We start from the raw sequence: 18,963 nt of genomic DNA on the forward strand, positions 1-18,963 counted from the left end.
GACAAACCTTGTAAAGTTTGTGATCAAAAAGCATGATCATCGATGTAATTGAGCCTCGGAACAGAAGGACGACGAGTTTTCAATTCAAAAAATTCGGCTGATAATCTAGATGAAATTTCAACTTAAAATCTCTGGGATATGTTAAACAAAATTTTCATCCGAATTCACAAAATAACATTCGATCGATATCTCTTAACGCGAAAACAACAAAAAGGTGAACTAATTGAAAAATTCTATGGTCATCTTAAAGAACTTTCCGAAAACTGTGATCTTGGAGAAAAGGGAGATACCATCATCGAAGATGTCTTTATTGCAAATATGCAAAATGAGGATAGTCAAAAAGAGCTCCTAAAAGAGACGGTGGAACCCGATAAAGCTTTGACAATCGCAATAAACATTGAAATGGGCACTCTAAATCAACTTAAAATGAACGCTGGTAAGTCCGAATTCAATTCCACAGTAAATCAAGTACAACGGATGCGCATCGCAAACGCTATTCCCTACTCAAACATGAATTCCACTTTCCGGAAGAAGCCTACAACATGCCATTTTTGTGGACTTAGTTGGACTTCGGAACATCGTAACAAATGCCCTGCACGTGGAAAGAAATGCAAATATTGGTATCGAAAATCACTTTGCGAAGGTTCGTCGAAAACCTAAGGATCCTAATTCCTACCCAAAACCCAAACCGCGTGTCAATAACGTTGAAACAGATGATAATCAAACTGATGATGTTAATTAAATTTCGGCCAATTATGATCCTGATCTAGAATCTCACTTTTCATCGAATGAAGACAACTGTGTTGCATCTGTATCTTCAGCAGATTCTACAGCTCCTATAGAATCAATTAACCTTCCTGTGGTATTTGGAAATACAGCAACAAAAGTTTTAGTGGATTCGGGCAGCGTTGGCACGATAATAAGTGAAACCCTGGCAACTCTATCATAAAGTTCCTCAAGAACAAAGCAACGGAAAACCAAAAAATAAGAATCAAAAAATTCGGCAACCGGAGAATCATTGGAGGCATTAATCCAGAATGCAGAACAAGATCGCATCCCATCCCCACCAAACCAGATATACAAATCGGACATGTATCACCACCTGACCCTCGAATTCGTTACTATGAGTATGAACAAGAAAGGGAAATGTCAGTATGTGATGCTGAAAATGAAGTTTAGTGATTAAAAACTTGTAAAACTTTGCAAACTGTCAGTAAACTTTCAAGTTTCAATTCATTCATGCATTCGCCCTGCGAATCCAAATTTAGTTTGTGTTTCATAATTTATTTGTTGCATTCGTTTCTCAGTTACACTTCACTTTATCCATATGCATATCTAACGTCTTTATGTTTAAATCTATCAACATGCATTCGCGTTGCAAATCCATGAAATTATATAATTTCATTTGTGCATTTCAACATTCGTGGTGTTTTTCCACCCTACGTTTATGTTAATTTCATTTTTCATTCTCTCTTTAACTCAATTGCATCAATATGCATACATTTAACTTATTTGTGTTGTTCTTTTAAAAAATTGTAAATACATTAATATTTTTTCCTGTCATGGGAGAAATGTGATACCTAGGGATACATAATTATATATAGAAACTCATATGTGTACTAAATTACAAATTACCCTCTAATTTTAATAATCATATCATACATTTTATATCTAAGGATATGATGACTTTTTATTATTCACATATATAGATATTCCCGCTAGTCTACTAAATTATTTCATAGATTGTTCACACTAGTTATATTTTGCTAATCATAATTTTTCTTAATCTGCTGAATTCGAATTGCCTTTGTAAACGCTCTCCAAATTCAAAAGCTAAACTAAGCCTGGATTCACTTAGCGATTCTATTCAGTAAATTTAGCAAAGTTCACTTTAAAAAGGATTCGCCACGCGATTCCACTGTATAAATTAGTCAACGTATTCGCAGCGCGGACACCATTCAAATAGCTAATCTCTCAGCTATAACAGAGGTCTAGTGATTGATTCAAGTCCATTTATGCACCATTGAAGGTCATATATCAGATTTCAAATCAAACAGACTTTAAAGGAAAAAAACGAAAACGGCAGAAAAAACCCCCCTCGTAAGCAAATTTATAATCCCGAAATTTTTTCTTCCAGTTTAAAAGCAATTTGAACAACTTGAACGCTTTAAAAACACATTCTTTCAAAATAATTGCATTTGTTTAACAGCTTAATTATTTTGGACAAAACAATGAGTCCTTCCAATGAATCCAATAAAAAGTCTTTCTGGGCAGTCTGAAACTCCAGTCTGAGACCATTTTGGTAGGTTGTAGACACCCCTGAAGCCTATCTGATTATTTTATTAGCATTATCAAGAGCGAAATTTACGGCAGAAGGGACAAAAAAATCTGAAAGTCACTGATTTTGCGCCATATTTATTTTAAACATAATTTAAATTATCTAAAAAATCGACTTATCACTGTAATCTCAGATCAAAATCCTAAAGGCAAATTTAGAAGTAAAAGAGTTTTCTAATTTTTGTCTTTTGAAGCAGTGTATTTGACAAAAAATGCAAAGTAAACCAAAAAACTCCACAACTGTCGCCAATTTTTTTAAATAATGTTAAAGTAAGTTAAATTATCAAAAAAAATGAAAATTTTTTCCAGAAACATTCAATTCAATTAGTCTAGCAATTTTTCTTGTGAGAATCAGAACAGCTTCGTTTTTGTTGATGATTGTCAATTTTATCATATATTTGCAAACAGGGAAAACTTGTCAAAAAACTAATCTATAATTGACTCCGAGTTATCATGTTTTTTAAAAAAATAAAAGAATGTGACAAAATAGACAAAAAGAATAGGCCAAAATTGACTTTTTACATAAAAATGTCCGGTTGAGCTTAAAATTCGCCTCACTGAGTGGCTTTGGAATCGTTATTCAGATATTTCTGAAACTAATCACCATTTAATTTTTATTAGTATTTGCTCTATTTGATACTATCCTAGATATTATACACTGCGACCATGGAAAACAGTGATAGCTGGACAAATATGATAAAGAGTGTGGACAAGAGGGACAAAATTTTCTTAAAGTTGTCCACGATTGCCCCAAAAGGCGTCCTGCAAAACTAAGAACAATATATCTAAACTTGACGATAATTTGAAATAAATCTGATCATTGTAGCAAATATGCACAAACGCTTATAATTCTCATCTTAAAATATGGTCTTGAAAAAGAGGAAGCAAACTCGACAAATAATACACGAGAAAGTGGACCTTGCCACCAAATGATGTTTTCCGTTGACAACTGCAATGAACATATCTGCATAAAAAGAGATTTCACTACAATTGAATGCGGCTGTCCAGCCCAAATTTTGGGTCAATCCAAAGTCTGTTGCAAAGTTTTGGGTCCAGCTAAAGTCTTTTGCGAAACACCTGAGTCTAGCTAATGTCCAGATTGTCTTAAAGTCCAGATAAAATCTTTTCATAGCTCAAATGATTCGAGCATGGTCTTTTCATAGTACATTTTGGTCAAGCATTGTCTTTTCATAAGTCTGAGCCTAGACAGGGGAAAGCAACACTACGAGAAAAGTGATCTCACACTTTATTTAGTTTGATTCAATTTAGAGTTTTTCAAATTTCTTTGTTGACAGGTGCTCATAATTAGGCCGTTTTCCACAAGATCACGCACACTGTTGTTGATGAGCTAGACCTTGTGCCCAATCGACACCTTAGGTATTTACATTGACCTATTTTTAGTTCAAAAAATTACAAATGCGCTATGTGTAACTAAAACATTGAACACATAAAACTTTAAACAAGACAATCCTGTGAAATGGCACAGATCAATCGAACGGAAAAATTGACAGTCTCTTTAACACGTATTGTGACTCATCGATTGGAATTAACCTATGAAGCTTAATCCTGACTCATTGATGAGGTAATACAAACATTGGGGTTAAAATTCGCGATCGATTAATTGGAAAGTTTCATTGATATTATGCTGATCAATAACTGGAGAACCATGGGCTGCCAACCTTGACATCAACAAAGTTCAATATCACTGCAAGCCTAGGCAGGAACCAAATATTGCGTAGCGGGAGTCTAAGGGAAACTAAGATCATTAAGGATACTGAAGAACTTTCGTTTGAGTCATTTCTTCCCGGCGGAAAGCAATTTGAGTAGCCAGAGGACATTTTGTCAGAATGGAAGAAAAATAAAAAACGGTGTACCTCAAAGAGAGGAGGTATTGGCTTCCCTTTTTCCTTCTTTAAAACATAGCTGGAAGATTGCCAGAAAATAGCCGCAATAGCTTCGTAGATCTGCAGTCTCAAAAAGATAGATTAGGAAACAGACCAAAAAATTCTTATAAACTGCTCAGATGTTACATTTTGATTAGGATTCTGCCAAACTTATTGCTGTTTCTATTAGCTGCTCTCAGATAACCTTCAATTAGAGTGGCACACACCCACTTGACCTTATTTCTCTGAATTAAAGCATTGAAAAGTAAATTTTAGAGTCAGGAAGTCACTTTTGAGAGTGAGGTGAATAATGTGTGACCAAAAACATCATCATGCAAATGAACAAAAAAACTCGCTCCACGAAGAGTGAAAAATGACGTCACTCACTCAATTCAGTTGAAATTGCTTGAACAAATAAAAACGCAGATTTGAAGTGGTTTTGACGTCATATGGTCGTAACAAAAATCTTGACGACGAAATAAAAAACATAGAAAGACAAGTACTGAAAGACAATGCAAAGATATGTATTAATTTATGACTTCACAATTTTTTAATCCATTTTAAAAGCCAAAAAAGAGCTATTACTAATGATGCAAAGCAATGAAACAACCCAAGAACAACAAAAACAAGCAAGACTATAAATTAAACTTTTATATTTTGAATAGACGGGATCAACATAAAAAAACAACTGTTATGAACTCAAACTGTTAATTATATTCTTTTATTTCTCCCTTGCAACCTTTCAGTGAATTTTGATCATTTTTCTCACTGATAACATTAACTAACCAAAAATCGAAATAAAATTTGCTGAAACTTTTTGAAAACAATTAGTATAAAAGTCACAGAACGCAACAGCTACTGAAGGTTACAATTATATCAAATATTTGAGTCCTCATTGACAACCGCGGAGACTTGTCAACATTGAAATGAAGTCATAAGTCAGCAATAAGTAGAACAAATACTAGCAACACCAAAAAAACCAATAAGATTTTTTTAAAAAACAAGCAAGCGTATAAGCCGCAAAGTGCAAAAGCTATGGACTGAAATGACTTTCTTTGACTGACACCTTTTTAGCAATCAATCAGACCTGTCAATAATGAGTTTAAGAGTTAAGACCACGAAGTTGAAAAGAGAACCTCTCAAAATTCAAAAATTCGATATTTTTTTTGAGAACAATTATTGTCAAAGTCATAGATTTCACTAGCTTTGAATATAAACGAAAAAAAACGATAAACTTAAACCTTACTAGCAGCATCAGAGACCTGTCCCCAGTGAGATTAGATGATAAGACATCATAAAGTACAATAAAACTTGCAGAACTCAAAAATTCACTCAAAATTTTTGAGAAAAAGTAGTTTCTATGTGATGAAAACCACTAGCTAGTAACTTGAGCAATTATTTAGGTTTTTAATGTCTCATTAGCAACCAATCGGACCTGTTGTTGAGGATACTATGTGATAAGACATCAAGAATTTTAAAGAAGGGAGCAAAATCTAAAATTCACTATTGTTTCATGATAACAAATAGCAGCGAAGTCATTATTTTTTTTAGCTGCCCCTTAATGATTTTAAGCAAATGCAAAAAGGCAGGAATAGAACACATATGTACAGTCATAAAAGCACTGAATGAGAGGAAGCTCTGAAAACAGAAGTCGAAGTGACGCCACATCGTTCAACAAACAACCAATGGAATACCATAATGCCACGCTAGACGGCCGATGAAAATTTTTGATAAATGAACTACTAAAAATGATTATCAGATTTCAAAAGACAAACTTTATCTACGACCACAATTCGATGTCTACAATAAAAAAATCATAACAAAATCAAACTCGCATCAGATAAAACCTAAACCAAACAGTTTAACCTATACTTCATTAGAACAAATATGGGACCGGGTCTCAATGCGACTGGTTAACACGTCGACAAAAAATAGCAAAAAGGTGCAAAGTTAATACGTTTCTCTTTTTGAAACAATTAACTTCACAGTAATTAATGTCATTAGATATCACCTGAAATCGCTGAAAATTTCATTTATATCTCCATAGGAAGCAATTGGGACATGTCGTAATCCAATCTCCAATTGTGCAAAATTTTAAATCCAATGGAACTAACGATTTTTGTCATAAACCAAAAAAAACAAAAATCCTCTAAAATGTACAAATATAAAAAATCTCAAACATTTTATGAAGTCTCGTAGTAAAAGTAGTAGCAAAGCCGAGAAACAGAAGTATAACTGTTATAGGGGTTAATTTATAGCATAATTTAAACGGGTTGTGGCCTGTGTTTACAGACACACAGCAGCAATTTGACCGAAAAGCTACTTCAGAAAATGTTGGAGCTCAAAAACGCAAACATGTTTTGGAAACAAAATCTTTTAAAAAACATAACCAATTTAGAATTTCAACGAAAAGAGAAGACTAGGTTGCAACACCCCAGAAAACCAATTGGGCCTGTTAATATTGAGACCCCGTCACGACCCGAAAATATAACAATCACATAACAAACAAACAAAGAAGACAAAACTTCAAACAATTTTACGACGTCACACTATTCAAGGCACTATGCTGACAATATGTTACCTGCAAGAACAGTAAATTATCCCCAATCCTAACATCAACAAGTTTTCCTCAAAAAGGACAATGTAAACACGGCAACAAAAAGAAATCCAAAAAATGAACAGTATAGAAATCTCAAAATTTTTTTTAAAAATTAAATGGTCGAAGCAATCCGTCACAACGTATAACAATGCGCAATAAAAGTGGTTGAACTATCACAAGTTATTGGTAACTGTAACTAGTGAGATTGAGTAACATGGTGACCCACTTGAAAGCAAAACGAGTAAGCTGAAAAAAAACTTTTTGAAAAAATTTACTTTTAAAGTCATTAAAACAAACAGCTAAAAAATGAAATCTTTATCTAGGTGGAGTTATACGTCTTGGGGAGGAATTTGAGACCTATCTTCATCAGATATAAGGTGTACAACAACAAAAGGAAAGACAAACTAGAAAAAAAACAAGAAAAAATCCACAAAATTTGGCGAGATAATTTGGTCCCAGCCCAAAAAGCATAAACTATTCAACAAAAACAATTAATATACAGAAATAGGTATCTTTCCAACGCTGTTCATGTTTCCGACTATGCCTTCATCCAATTAGATTTGCCAACAATGTGATAATTCGAGAAGGAAACAAAATGGACTAAAAAAATGCGCTTATGATCTAAAATTAAAATGAAAAAAAAAAGCATTTGAAAACGCGTAGCATCAAAACAAGGAAAACATTAGTTGAAAGTCAAACCGTTTCCAACAATAATTTTTTACTCACACGAAATTGAATACTGTCTGTTCTTACTGAGGACGAACCCAAATTTGAGAGAAATAAGGTAAAATATTTGATAAATTCAAAAATTCACCGATCTTTTAACAAATATTTTCAAAGTCATAACAGACATTAGATAACAAATGAAAGAAATGTCTAGTTTCATCTATACCTCCTAAAATGCTTACTGCATCTTTGATTCAAAACACTAAGTCACTGGGTTGCAAAAAGTATAACAAACGAAAGCAAAACTCAAGAAGTCTATAAAATTTTTACGAAAACAATTGGTCAAAGCCATAAAAACCATGAGCTTAACTCTGGAACCATATAATGATTCCCTTGAAAAACTTTTCTGTAAATAGTATTTGTCATTAAGTGAGCCCTGATTTGAAATTTTTGTCAGGAATTTACATAAAAACCTTTGCATAGGGGAAATGTTTTGAAAAAAGGTCGCGCCCCATTTAAATCTAAAAACTTTTTTCCTCATAAGGATCCACGGTGAGATCTAGATCGGCCCAGATATCCAGATATTTTTGCGCCTCTAACAAAAGTCAACTGTTCAAATGATTGTGAATTTGATCAGTTTTTAAACAAAATTTTTTCAATTTGTCAAAAATAAATAAAGCTTTTTTTGTAATTATCGAAGTTAAATTTGCAAAAAAGCTTGCAAAATTATGATCCAGAAGACTCTTAAAGCCATCGAGATTACAACAAGCTCTTTTCTGGGCTTTAGAAGAATTCTACCGCAGTTTTAAGGTGTCTACTTTCAGAATATTTAAAGCAAGTGGGCTAAAAAAAGCAAATGAGGTCCCATTTTTCTCGGAAAAAGTCTGATTTTTGAAAAATTTGGCATAAAATCTAGCCAAAAAAAAAATCGGATCGAACAACTGAATAACCCTCCTCTATCTTTAGAGATGAAATCAATAACAGTGCAGTTAACAATTTCAACATAGCAATATTGACGAAAAATATTGACGAAAAATTGCAATTTTGACGAAAAATTGGTCAAAATTACCTAAAATGTGAATAAAAACTTTAAACCTCGATAACTCCCTATAAAAAACGAAAATTCAAAAAATCGTTTTAATTCCATATTCTACGCTGGACTGGCTTTCTAATGATACCAATCAAAGCTCTCTACGATTATTATATCGATCGGCCAAAATTTGATTATATAGTTCCTCCCTCCCCACTACAATGGGGGTCGGAAAAAAATGGTCACTGGTAAGCTCAATTAAAATTTGGTAACAAAAATCTCTTAAAATGCCATGTTACAGGACTGGGTTAACATCTTACTACCAGAACGGCGAATCAGAACTGATATTCTATGCTTTGCCCCATTCTATGTGTCCGTGAGTTGCAATTTGCACGATACTCCTAATGAAACAAAACACAGTGTGCGCCTCTGCAAATTGGGCTGATTATTCACTCAATACATACCTGGATCTGCACAGTTCTCATATATATATGCTCAGACGATGAGGGCTCAATAATTGAGAGATTATTTGAAAGCTATTGGAAATTTCCGTCCACTATTTATGAATTTAACAAAGAAACTGGATGGAAAATTTACCTTAGTCGCCGCCACCAAGGGCAAGGAAATATATCAAAGAGCTCCAATCGGAAATGAATATGTTATTGTGCATTAAAATGATATCCCTTGATAAGCAAAATGTTGAATAGAAATATAAAAAAGGCAAAGAAACGTGAAAACATTGAGTTTGAAATAAATTATTCAGCTGATAACTTTTGAGTATTGATTTCTTTAGGTAAAACAATTTCGAGTTGTCTACGCTGTAACTTTAATCCAATTTTTACACCTTCGGGCATAAAAGGGGGGTTAAATTAAAGGTAAAAACAACAAAAAATGATCGCTTGTCAATTTCAGCCGATAAATGCAGAGGTTTGTAGCGTCAATTATCACACTGAAATGTTGATGAAAATTATTTTTTTTTGTGGTTATATTTTGTTCAATTTTTTGAACTTGTTGTTCCAGTTATTTTGATTTGGGACACCTTTTTCGGTTTCATGAAGTTTCGGCTAATCTGCTAGTAAACGCATAATGCATATGTGGTCAGGTTTTTAGAATTTGCCAATTTTGAGTTGGCGCACTTTTATATTTCCTGTTGAAAAGTGGTGCAATAGAAACGAGGATGATATTTATATAATTTATGGATTTACGACCTTGCTTGCCAATTTCTAAAGTTTGATCCCATTCCCACGTTAAGTTATCCAGGTTAATGCGCAAATACCCGAACTGAGAAATCGTATTAACAACACCAAGGAACCTATAGCCAAGTCAAATGAAGTTGATTTTTATAAGACAAATATGGAAAAATATGGATACAGTTTGTAGTTAGGGAAATCTCCTCAGACAAGATTTTGATGCTCCTAATCAATAAAGAGATAATTATAGGGGGCTAGGGTGCACAATAACACTAGTCAATTGGCTGCTCTGAGTTCATATGCGGAAATCAATATTGGACGCCAATACCATGACTTAATGAAAAGACAGAGCAAAATTATCATCTATTCTGTTTCGGCCCCTATGTATTCACAAATTAATTGTTAAAGAACACGTTAGTATGTGCTATTTAACAAAGTGCACTTTTATTGATTAAACTCAAGAGACAATGGTTAGAAAACCGATTGCTCAAAATTTGCGTCAGAAATTTTTTCGCAAAGCATGAAAAATAGTGACAATATTTTGTCACTTTCATCCACGCTCACAATCACTTCTGTTCACGGATAAGTTATCTAATTTTCATGATCTGATAATAGTGTAATTCGCCACCATAAGGTATTTGGCGAAAAATTTATTGCGGAGGCAACACGGTCCACAAAGCAATCAACTATTTTCAATCATCAAAAATAAGGACCGGGACACTACAAAACACTTCATCAGACACCAACACTCACTACAAAGAGATTTAGGCACAACAACAACTGGTTGCATTTTGTTACGATGGCAAACTATACGTTCCAAGTCCACTTAGAAAACTAAAATCAATTCGCAAAAACCATCCAGGCCAAACTGGAATGATCCACTTAGCAGATCTTACATGGTTTCCAAGACCACACAGGGATATCGTCACACTAGCACAAGGATGCTTATCATGCATAAAAAACAGGTAAGAACCTAAAACCCAAAATTCCAAAAAAAACTATTTCTAAGTTACAGAGATTCCAAGAATCAAACGACGAAATCCAAAAGCTTCTGGCTGGAACAGTAACAAACGATAATAGTAAGAAACAAGCATGCTTGAAATTTAAGATCGGTAATCACGCTACCTAATGCGGAGTTTTAGGAAATTTGTGACACGGAATTAGCAATGCGATTCCTAGAAAAATATATAAATTTCATGGTAAACCACGCAATATTAGATGCAATTATGCCCAAGCATTCAAATCCAGACAATTTGATGAATTTTGCAAAGACAACATTTGATAACATCTGATAACATCTGATAATAATGTAATTCGCCACCATAAGGTTTTTGGCGAAAAATTTATTGCGGAGGCAACACGGTCCACAAAGCAATCAACTATTTTTAATCATCAAAAATAAGGACCGGGACACTACAAAACACTTCAGCAGACGCCAACACTCACTACAAAGAGATTTGGGCACTACAACAACTGGTTGCATTTTGCTACGATGGCAAACTATACGTTCCAAGTCCACTTAGAAAACTAAATTCAATTCACAAAAACCATCCAGGCCAAACTGGAATGATCCACTTAGCAGATCTTACATGGTTTCCAAGACCACACAGGGATATCGTCACACTAGCACAAGGATGCTTGTCATGTATAAAAATAGGTAAGAACTTAAAACCGAAAATTCCAAAAAAAACTATTTCTAAGATACCGAGATTCCAAGAATCAAACGACGAAATCCAAAAGCTTCTGGCTGGAACAGTAACAAACGATAATAGTAAGAAACATGCATGCTTGAAAATTAAGATCGGTAATCACGCTACCTAATGCGGAGTTTTAGGAAATTTATGACACGGAATTAGCAATGCGATTCCTAGAAAAATAAATAAATTTAATGGTAAACCACGCAATATTAGATGCAATTAGGCCCAAGCATTCAAATCAAGACAATTTGATGAATTTTGCAAAGCTAACATTTGATAACATCTGATAATAGTGTAATTTGCCACCATAAGGTATTTGGCGAAAAATTTATTGCGGAGGCAACACGGTCCACAAAGCAATCAACTATTTTTAATCATCAAAAATAAGGACCGGGACACTACAAAAAACTTCAGCAGACGCCAACACTCACTACAAAGAGATTTAGGCACTAAAACAACTGGTTGCATCTTGTTACGACGGCAAACAATACGTTCCAAGTCCACTTAGAAAACTAAATTCAATTCACAAAAACCATCCAGGCCAAACTGGAATGATCCACTTAGCAGATCTTACATGGTTTCCAAGACCACACAGGGATATCGTCACACTAGCACAAGGATGCTTGTCATGCATAAAAAATAGGTAAGAACCTAACACCGAAAATTCCAAAAAACTATTTCTAAGATACCGAGATTCCAAGAATGAAACGACGAAATCCAAAAGCTTCTGGCTGGAACAGTAACAAACGATAATAGTAAGAAACATGCATGCTTGAAAATTAAGATGGGTAATCACGCTACCTAATGCGGAGTTTTAGGAAATTTGTGACACGGAATTAGCAATGCGATTCCTAGAAAAATATATAAATTTAATGGTAAACCACGCAATATTAGATGCATTTAGGCCCAAGCATTCAAATCAAGACAATTTGATGAATTGTGCAAAGATAACATTTGATAACATCTGATAATAGTGTATTTTGCCACCATAAGGTATTTGGCGAAAAATTTATTGCGGAGGCAACACGGTTCACAAAGCAATCAACTATTTTTAATCATCAAAAATAAGGACCGGGACACTACAAAAAACTTCAGCAGACGCCAACACTCACTAAAAAGAGATTTAGGCACTACAACAACTGGTTGCATTTTGTTACGATGGCAAACTATACGTTCCAAGTTCACTTAGAAAACTAAATTCAATTCACAAAAACCTTCCAGGCCAAACTGGAATGATCCACTTAGCAGATCTTACATGGTTTCCAAGACCACACAGGGATATCGTCACACTAGCACAAGGATGCTTATCATGCATAAAAATAGGTAAGAACCTAAATCCCAAAATTCCAAAAAAACTATTTCTAAGTTACCGAGATTCCAAGAATCAAACGACGAAATCCAAAAGCTTCTGGCTGGAACAGTAACTAACGATAATAGTAAGAAACAAGCATGCTTGAAATTTAAGATCGGTAATCACGCTACCTAATGCGGAGTTTTAGCAAATTTGTGACACGGAATTAGCAATGCGATTCCTAGAAAAATATATAAATTTCATGGTAAACCACGCAATATTAGATGCAATTATGCCCAAGCAATCAAATCCAGACAATTTGATGAATTTTGCAAAGATAACATTTGATAACATCTGATAACATCTGATAATAGTGTAATTCGCCACCATAAGGTTTTTGGCGAAAAATTTATTGCGGAGGCAACACGGTCCACAAAGGAATCAACTATTTTTAATCATCAAAAATAAGGACCGGGACACTACAAAACACTTCAGCAGACACCAACACTCACTACAAAGAGATTTAGGCACAACAACAACTGGTTGCATTTTGTTACGATGGCAATTTACGTTCCAAGTCCACTTAGAAAACTAAATTCAATTCCCAAAAACTATCCAGGCCAAACTGGAATGATCCACTTTGCAGATCTTACATGGTTTCCAAGACCACACAGGGATATCGTCACACTAGCACAAGGATGCTTGTCATGCATAAAAAATAGGTAAGAACCTAACACCGAAAATTCCAAAAAAAACTATTTCTAAGTTACCGAGATTCCAAGAATCAAACGACGAAATCCAAAAGCTTCTGGCTTGAACAGTAACTAACGACAATAGTAAGAAACAAGCATGCTTGAAATTTAAGATCGGTAATCACGCTACCTAATGCGGAGTTTTAGGAAATTTGTGACACGGAATTAGCAATGCGATTCCTAGAAAAATATATAAATTTAATGGTAAACCACGCAATATTAGATGCAATTAGGCCCAAGCATTCAAATCAAGACAATTTGATGAATTCTGCAAAGATAACATTTTTAGGATAAATCTAGCACCAGCTGGTAATCACAGAGCAATAAGTATGGTTGAATGTTTTATACAGACAATAAAACCCAGGTCGTCAGTACTAAACAATGATAAAAATGGTCAAATGTAACATTTTCCAAAAAAATTCGGATATAAAACTAATATCAATCACCACAACAAAAAACACCAAATCAAGAACACTTTGGCAGAAAAAACAACAAGTATAACAAGAAAACATTATCACAAAATCATCACAGAAACCACTCACCAACAAGAATATCAAATATTTCCTCTAAGACTTTGCCAGCCTATGTTGAACACCGCATAACCGGATTCAGAACCCCAAGTGAACATCCAATTTCAAAACGCCCAATCGGAAAACGAATCAGCATCAGACAATTGGACTGTGAAGACAGGACTGAAACCCGCACAAAAACGTAAGCTAGATTAAGCAAATAACTTCAAACCTTTCAAATTGTTAATATTATTCGATGATAAAACAACAACACTAAAAAAATCGGTCAGACCAGTATCAAGCAAAAAATCAACCCGCAGAGAACCAGAACCGAGAGGAACACTTAAACCACTTTGGAATATAATTCCAGAAGGAACAATAATTTATACACCAGCAACACTCACTATTGATACAAGCAACAGCCGGTACACAGCCATTTGAAAAAACGATTTAGCAATTGTAATCAAACCTAAACTACGTCTATTACATTTTGTTGCATGTATAAAGGTAGTAGAGTATAAGCGAAATCAGAAAAAATAGAACAGTTCTATTTATCAGGGAAAAAGAAGAGAGATCGATCAAAGCAAGGACCCAATACGAACCCCCAGGACACATAAAGCTGCAAACCCACTACTAACCAGCCACAAAAATGAGAGGGACAATGCCAGCTAAGAAAACCCAGCAACGAACATGTAACACTTTCCACCAAAAAACCAAAGAACTACTATCACAATCTGAATTTAGCAATTGCTCAGACAATCATCGATAGAACAATTGTAACAACAAATTACGAAAACAATAACAGCACTAACAAACAAACAGGCCAAATGGCTAGCAAAGACATACACGACAAACAATCTAATACTCCGGAAGAGAGCACACGCCGACAAAAACAACAACGTACCAATCCATGTGGACGACGATCGCGATGCAGCCTTCCCTACCAGAAAAAGTGATTCGGAGCCCTATATCCTCACTTCATACAGACGACAGAAATGCACTAAACAAAATTTTCATTTAACTCGAAATTTCCTACATGGGGGTATGTGCTGGTGGACACTATAGGAAACAGCAACCAAGTACTTATATGAAGTTTACTACTATAGTACATAATTTTACATTTTTAGTGACACTTGCGTGACGTTGATATCGATCTGGAAGTGTTATACATATGTACGCTTAGTCTGTTTTTATTCGGTTATTCACTTCAATTACCAACTGGTACTCACTTCACGGTCAAGCAACACGCAAAAGACAATTTGCCGTTTTGCCTTAATGCGTGTGATAAAGTACGAATTCAAGTTTATTTAATTGTTCTTTTGTCTGCTAACGTATCTCCACAAACATGGCGCAGTTTTTAGGATTCGAATCGGCGCAAAAATTTAAAAAAAAATTAAGTGATTAATTGAGAGCATTCCAATTTTTAAATAGAAAAATTTAATAAACTTAAACAATTTAGTACAAGCTCAATATCTTGTTTTAAAAACTCTTAATTGCAAAGTCAAGATACCATCAGAAAAAACCTAAACTGCTTTGCTTTTACTCAAATAAAAATCAGATAAGTCCTCTTATTGATGGTACGGGCAAAAAGTCAACAGAGCGGGCGAACTTCACATAAACATTTTGAAACAAAGTGAATTCAAAAGTTTAGTAGAAACCAAATTTTTTTAAATAAACACCAGATATAAACATCGGTAGTAAACAAGGATTAATAAAGAAGTTAAGGTTTGCCCTAGATGAAAGCGGATGATCTCTCTCAGTGATGAGACTTAGCTACAAAGAAAATACAAAAAGAAGACCAAATAGCACAACGTTCAAAAATATTCTGAAAACTTTGAAAACGGATATTATCGAGATTATTAAAAGTCTCACTATCACAAAAGTACAATGAAACCAGTAAAATCCATGAAATCAATAAAAAATTGAGAAGAAGAAAAGGCAGCATCATTTAAACGTCAACCTCATTTGACCATAGGGAACGCTGATGTAAAAGTTTAATTTTCCATAATTGAAAAAAAAAACGTTTGAAAAGCAGCACTCCAAGAGAATTCGAATGTTTTATATTTTAAAACTCCCCACTGAGACCACAATTAGATTTCTTAGCGCTTCTTATCTATTAAGAAGACGTTATTGAGATATATCTGTTTTCGGATATAGTTTTGAAAAGACAATTTGGTAGAAAAATTTTGGAAAACCCCAAACAGTTTTTCTTAAGCAAAAAGCTTTCTGAATTTGTACTGCACATACCCCTAGGTCACTCTGATTCAATACTGAATCGTCGATATACTATTGGAATATACTGATTCGGTAAAGAAATTCTATAATAATAATAATAAAGTTGTTTTCGGTTAGTATTCAAATACAATTTACATTTCTAATTTATACAATCCATTTTGAGGAGCACCAAACCGAGTGGCAGCTTGGGGCTCATCGCCTGTTCTAAAGCGCCATTGACTTTTTTGAAAAACCACAATTTAATAGGGTCTTTTGGAGCATCGTCTATAATTGTTTGCATGTGCCTTAGTTGGTCTCATCAATGCAAAGGATTGACATCTTTTTAAAAAACAAAACGATGAAAAACTTGGTATTCTAACTTTTTGTCTGTTTCCGAAATTATTGTGACAGCTGATCGGAATCAATAAAGTAGACAGTTTTTAGATTATTTGTATAAGATTCAAGGTTCTTGTCAAGTAATTGAAGGAGAGTTGTAGATATTTTTGAGTCCAATCTGGCAAGAGTGTTGAAAAGTAACCTAAATCTGTTGTACAATTTTGTTCTGTTTGTAGGTGTTTGTTTTCATAGAGTTGGCAGCATTTTTTTTCTAACCGCATAAACTTATCAATTTCCAATTGCATTATACTTTTATTCAATGTTTCTGAGAAGACTGCTGATCTGCTAGCTACTCCACAAATCAGAATCAGAATCAAAGGTTGGTTTTATTTTTTTTTGAGTGTTAATTTGTTAGACTCCATTTTTCGGCTGTCAATCTGTGGTCCTCATTATATTTTCTCAGTGCAAACTTACCGTATATGTTGCTATAGTCAGCAAACAATAAAATAGCATTATTTTTTGCTACTGTTATAAGGACATTTATATAGATCAGAAAAAGCAGATAACCTAAAACTGATCCTTGTGGCACACCGTTTTTTTCTTGAGTACTGGATCCTTTTGAATCATTAACTGCAAACTGTTGTCTTTTGGCTAGATATGATGTTGGAAGACTATAGATAGGTCCCATAAGTCCATACATCTAGCATTTGGTTAGTAGGATATCATGATCAACTGTGTCAAAGGCTTTAGATAAATCAAGCCAGGTGCAGTAGGCAGGTATTTTCCTCGATTGGTATTCTAGCAAATGCCCCAGTGTCTCCGCTAGAGAATCTACAGTTCATCGTTTACTGAGAATGCCTAATCGTTTGTTTTAAAGAACTTAAAACTCGGTTAGAAAATTCATTAATTGTATGTGAATCATTCTTTCAAATAACTTGCAAAAATTGGCAAAAGAGATAGTGGTCGGTAGTGTCCTGGATCGCTCTTTACACCAGATTTACAGACTGGGCCAACCTTAGCCAATTTAAGGCAATCAGGGAAACTGCATTCTACTATCATCTTTTTGACGGTCTTCTGGGTATTTCACAGAGCACTAGGAATAACAACTTTCTAATAAGAAATTATGCATATAGAAATAATCCTAATTCCCTTTGTTCTCCAATGGTTTCGTTTCATTGGATATTTGTTGGCTGCTGAGTTCTCTGATTACAAAAGAATGCATTGTGTTTTTAACACTTGACATATTGGATGCTCTGTTGCACATTGCTGACAGATTAGGTCTGATTGATGTAAAGAAACTGTTCAACTCCTCTGGTTCAACTGGGGTTGAAGCTGTGTTATCTGCTAGCTTCGTTCTTGAGCTTAGAGTTTATGACACTAGGGCCCGAGAAACTTCTGGAGGAAGCACTCGTCAGGCGGTGCAACTTATTAGATGTTTAACATTTGATCTTATCAGTGATGCAAATAATCTATTCAATTTTCTTTTATTTTTGAGTTTTTCAAAAGTAAAAGTAAAGGTGCGTTTTTTCCGCGTGTTTTTCAAAAATATTCAAAAACAATCTTAGCAATCGGAAGTAACGATCAAGAAGATCATGAACAAAAACGATAGTTTAAACAGTCAAAGTTGCTCGTTTTCGACCCATTCTCAACCATTTTTTTACCAGTCGCCCTTAAAAGGTATTTGCGTGAGAGCTCGAGTTCGTAATTACAGCCTATAGAAACATTATGATACTACTCACCGTTCGTTTTGTGATACCAGATAGATGGCCTTGTATTTTTGTCCGTGAGGTGGATCATCGGCTGCAAAGTGAAGGGCGGCCGCATTTTCAAATAGGCACCCGGCTGCGTCTGAAATTAAAAGGTATTTTGATAGAACTATTGAATTTGATGGGTCAAAATAAGGGAAAGATGGGGTGTATAACAAAACAAATGCAATTGAAAACATTATGCAATCTTTTGTGACAAGCATAGGACGTTAATGAGAATGAAAATTATATAATGAGAATCATAATCATTTTGATATTTTTCTCCCAGAAAAAATAGAATTCCGTGAACTCCCGACTTTATGCTCCACAGACGTCATAATTTTAACCTTGCTGTCGTATTCGATAAACAAGTTTTGACATTTTCTTGTCTGAGGAGCAAAACCGTGCATGAAGGCTTAAAACATTTTCAGCGCATATAAACTATTATACGCACTGGTACAAAAAACAACACAAACGTAGAATATAATTTTTTAAAAATCAAGAACATAAAAATAAAATTATTTGCGTTTCCAATTAGCTATCATCTACTAACGCTTCAAGATACTTTTCGGTTATTTGTACGTCTAGTAGACAGAGAAGTTATGAATTTTATCTATGCTTCTATCCACCTTTGCGGTAAATTTCCAACCATCTTCACAGTGCGCAATTGAACGCAATAACGTCTAAGTATGTCAAAGGTTTGGTGTCTGCTGA

At 34.4% G+C, this 18,963-nt stretch overlaps 1 protein-coding gene across 2 annotated transcripts in view; it reads right to left on the reverse strand.

Annotated features, from left to right (window-relative positions):
* The window catches only part of LOC142342653 (dual specificity calcium/calmodulin-dependent 3',5'-cyclic nucleotide phosphodiesterase 1A-like), a 339,291-nt gene that overhangs the window by 310,197 nt on the left and 10,131 nt on the right, over positions 1–18,963 (reverse strand). For both annotated transcript variants that reach the window (XM_075394099.1, XM_075394100.1), the window contains exon 2: positions 18,244–18,352. In XM_075394099.1, coding sequence (XP_075250214.1) covers positions 18,244–18,352 — 109 coding nt within the window. The remainder of the gene's footprint in view (positions 1–18,243; positions 18,353–18,963) is intronic.

This window comes from Convolutriloba macropyga, chromosome 7 (assembly GCF_964194025.1).
Source record: "Convolutriloba macropyga chromosome 7, txConMacr16.3, whole genome shotgun sequence".
NCBI lineage: Eukaryota > Metazoa > Xenacoelomorpha > Acoela > Convolutidae > Convolutriloba > Convolutriloba macropyga.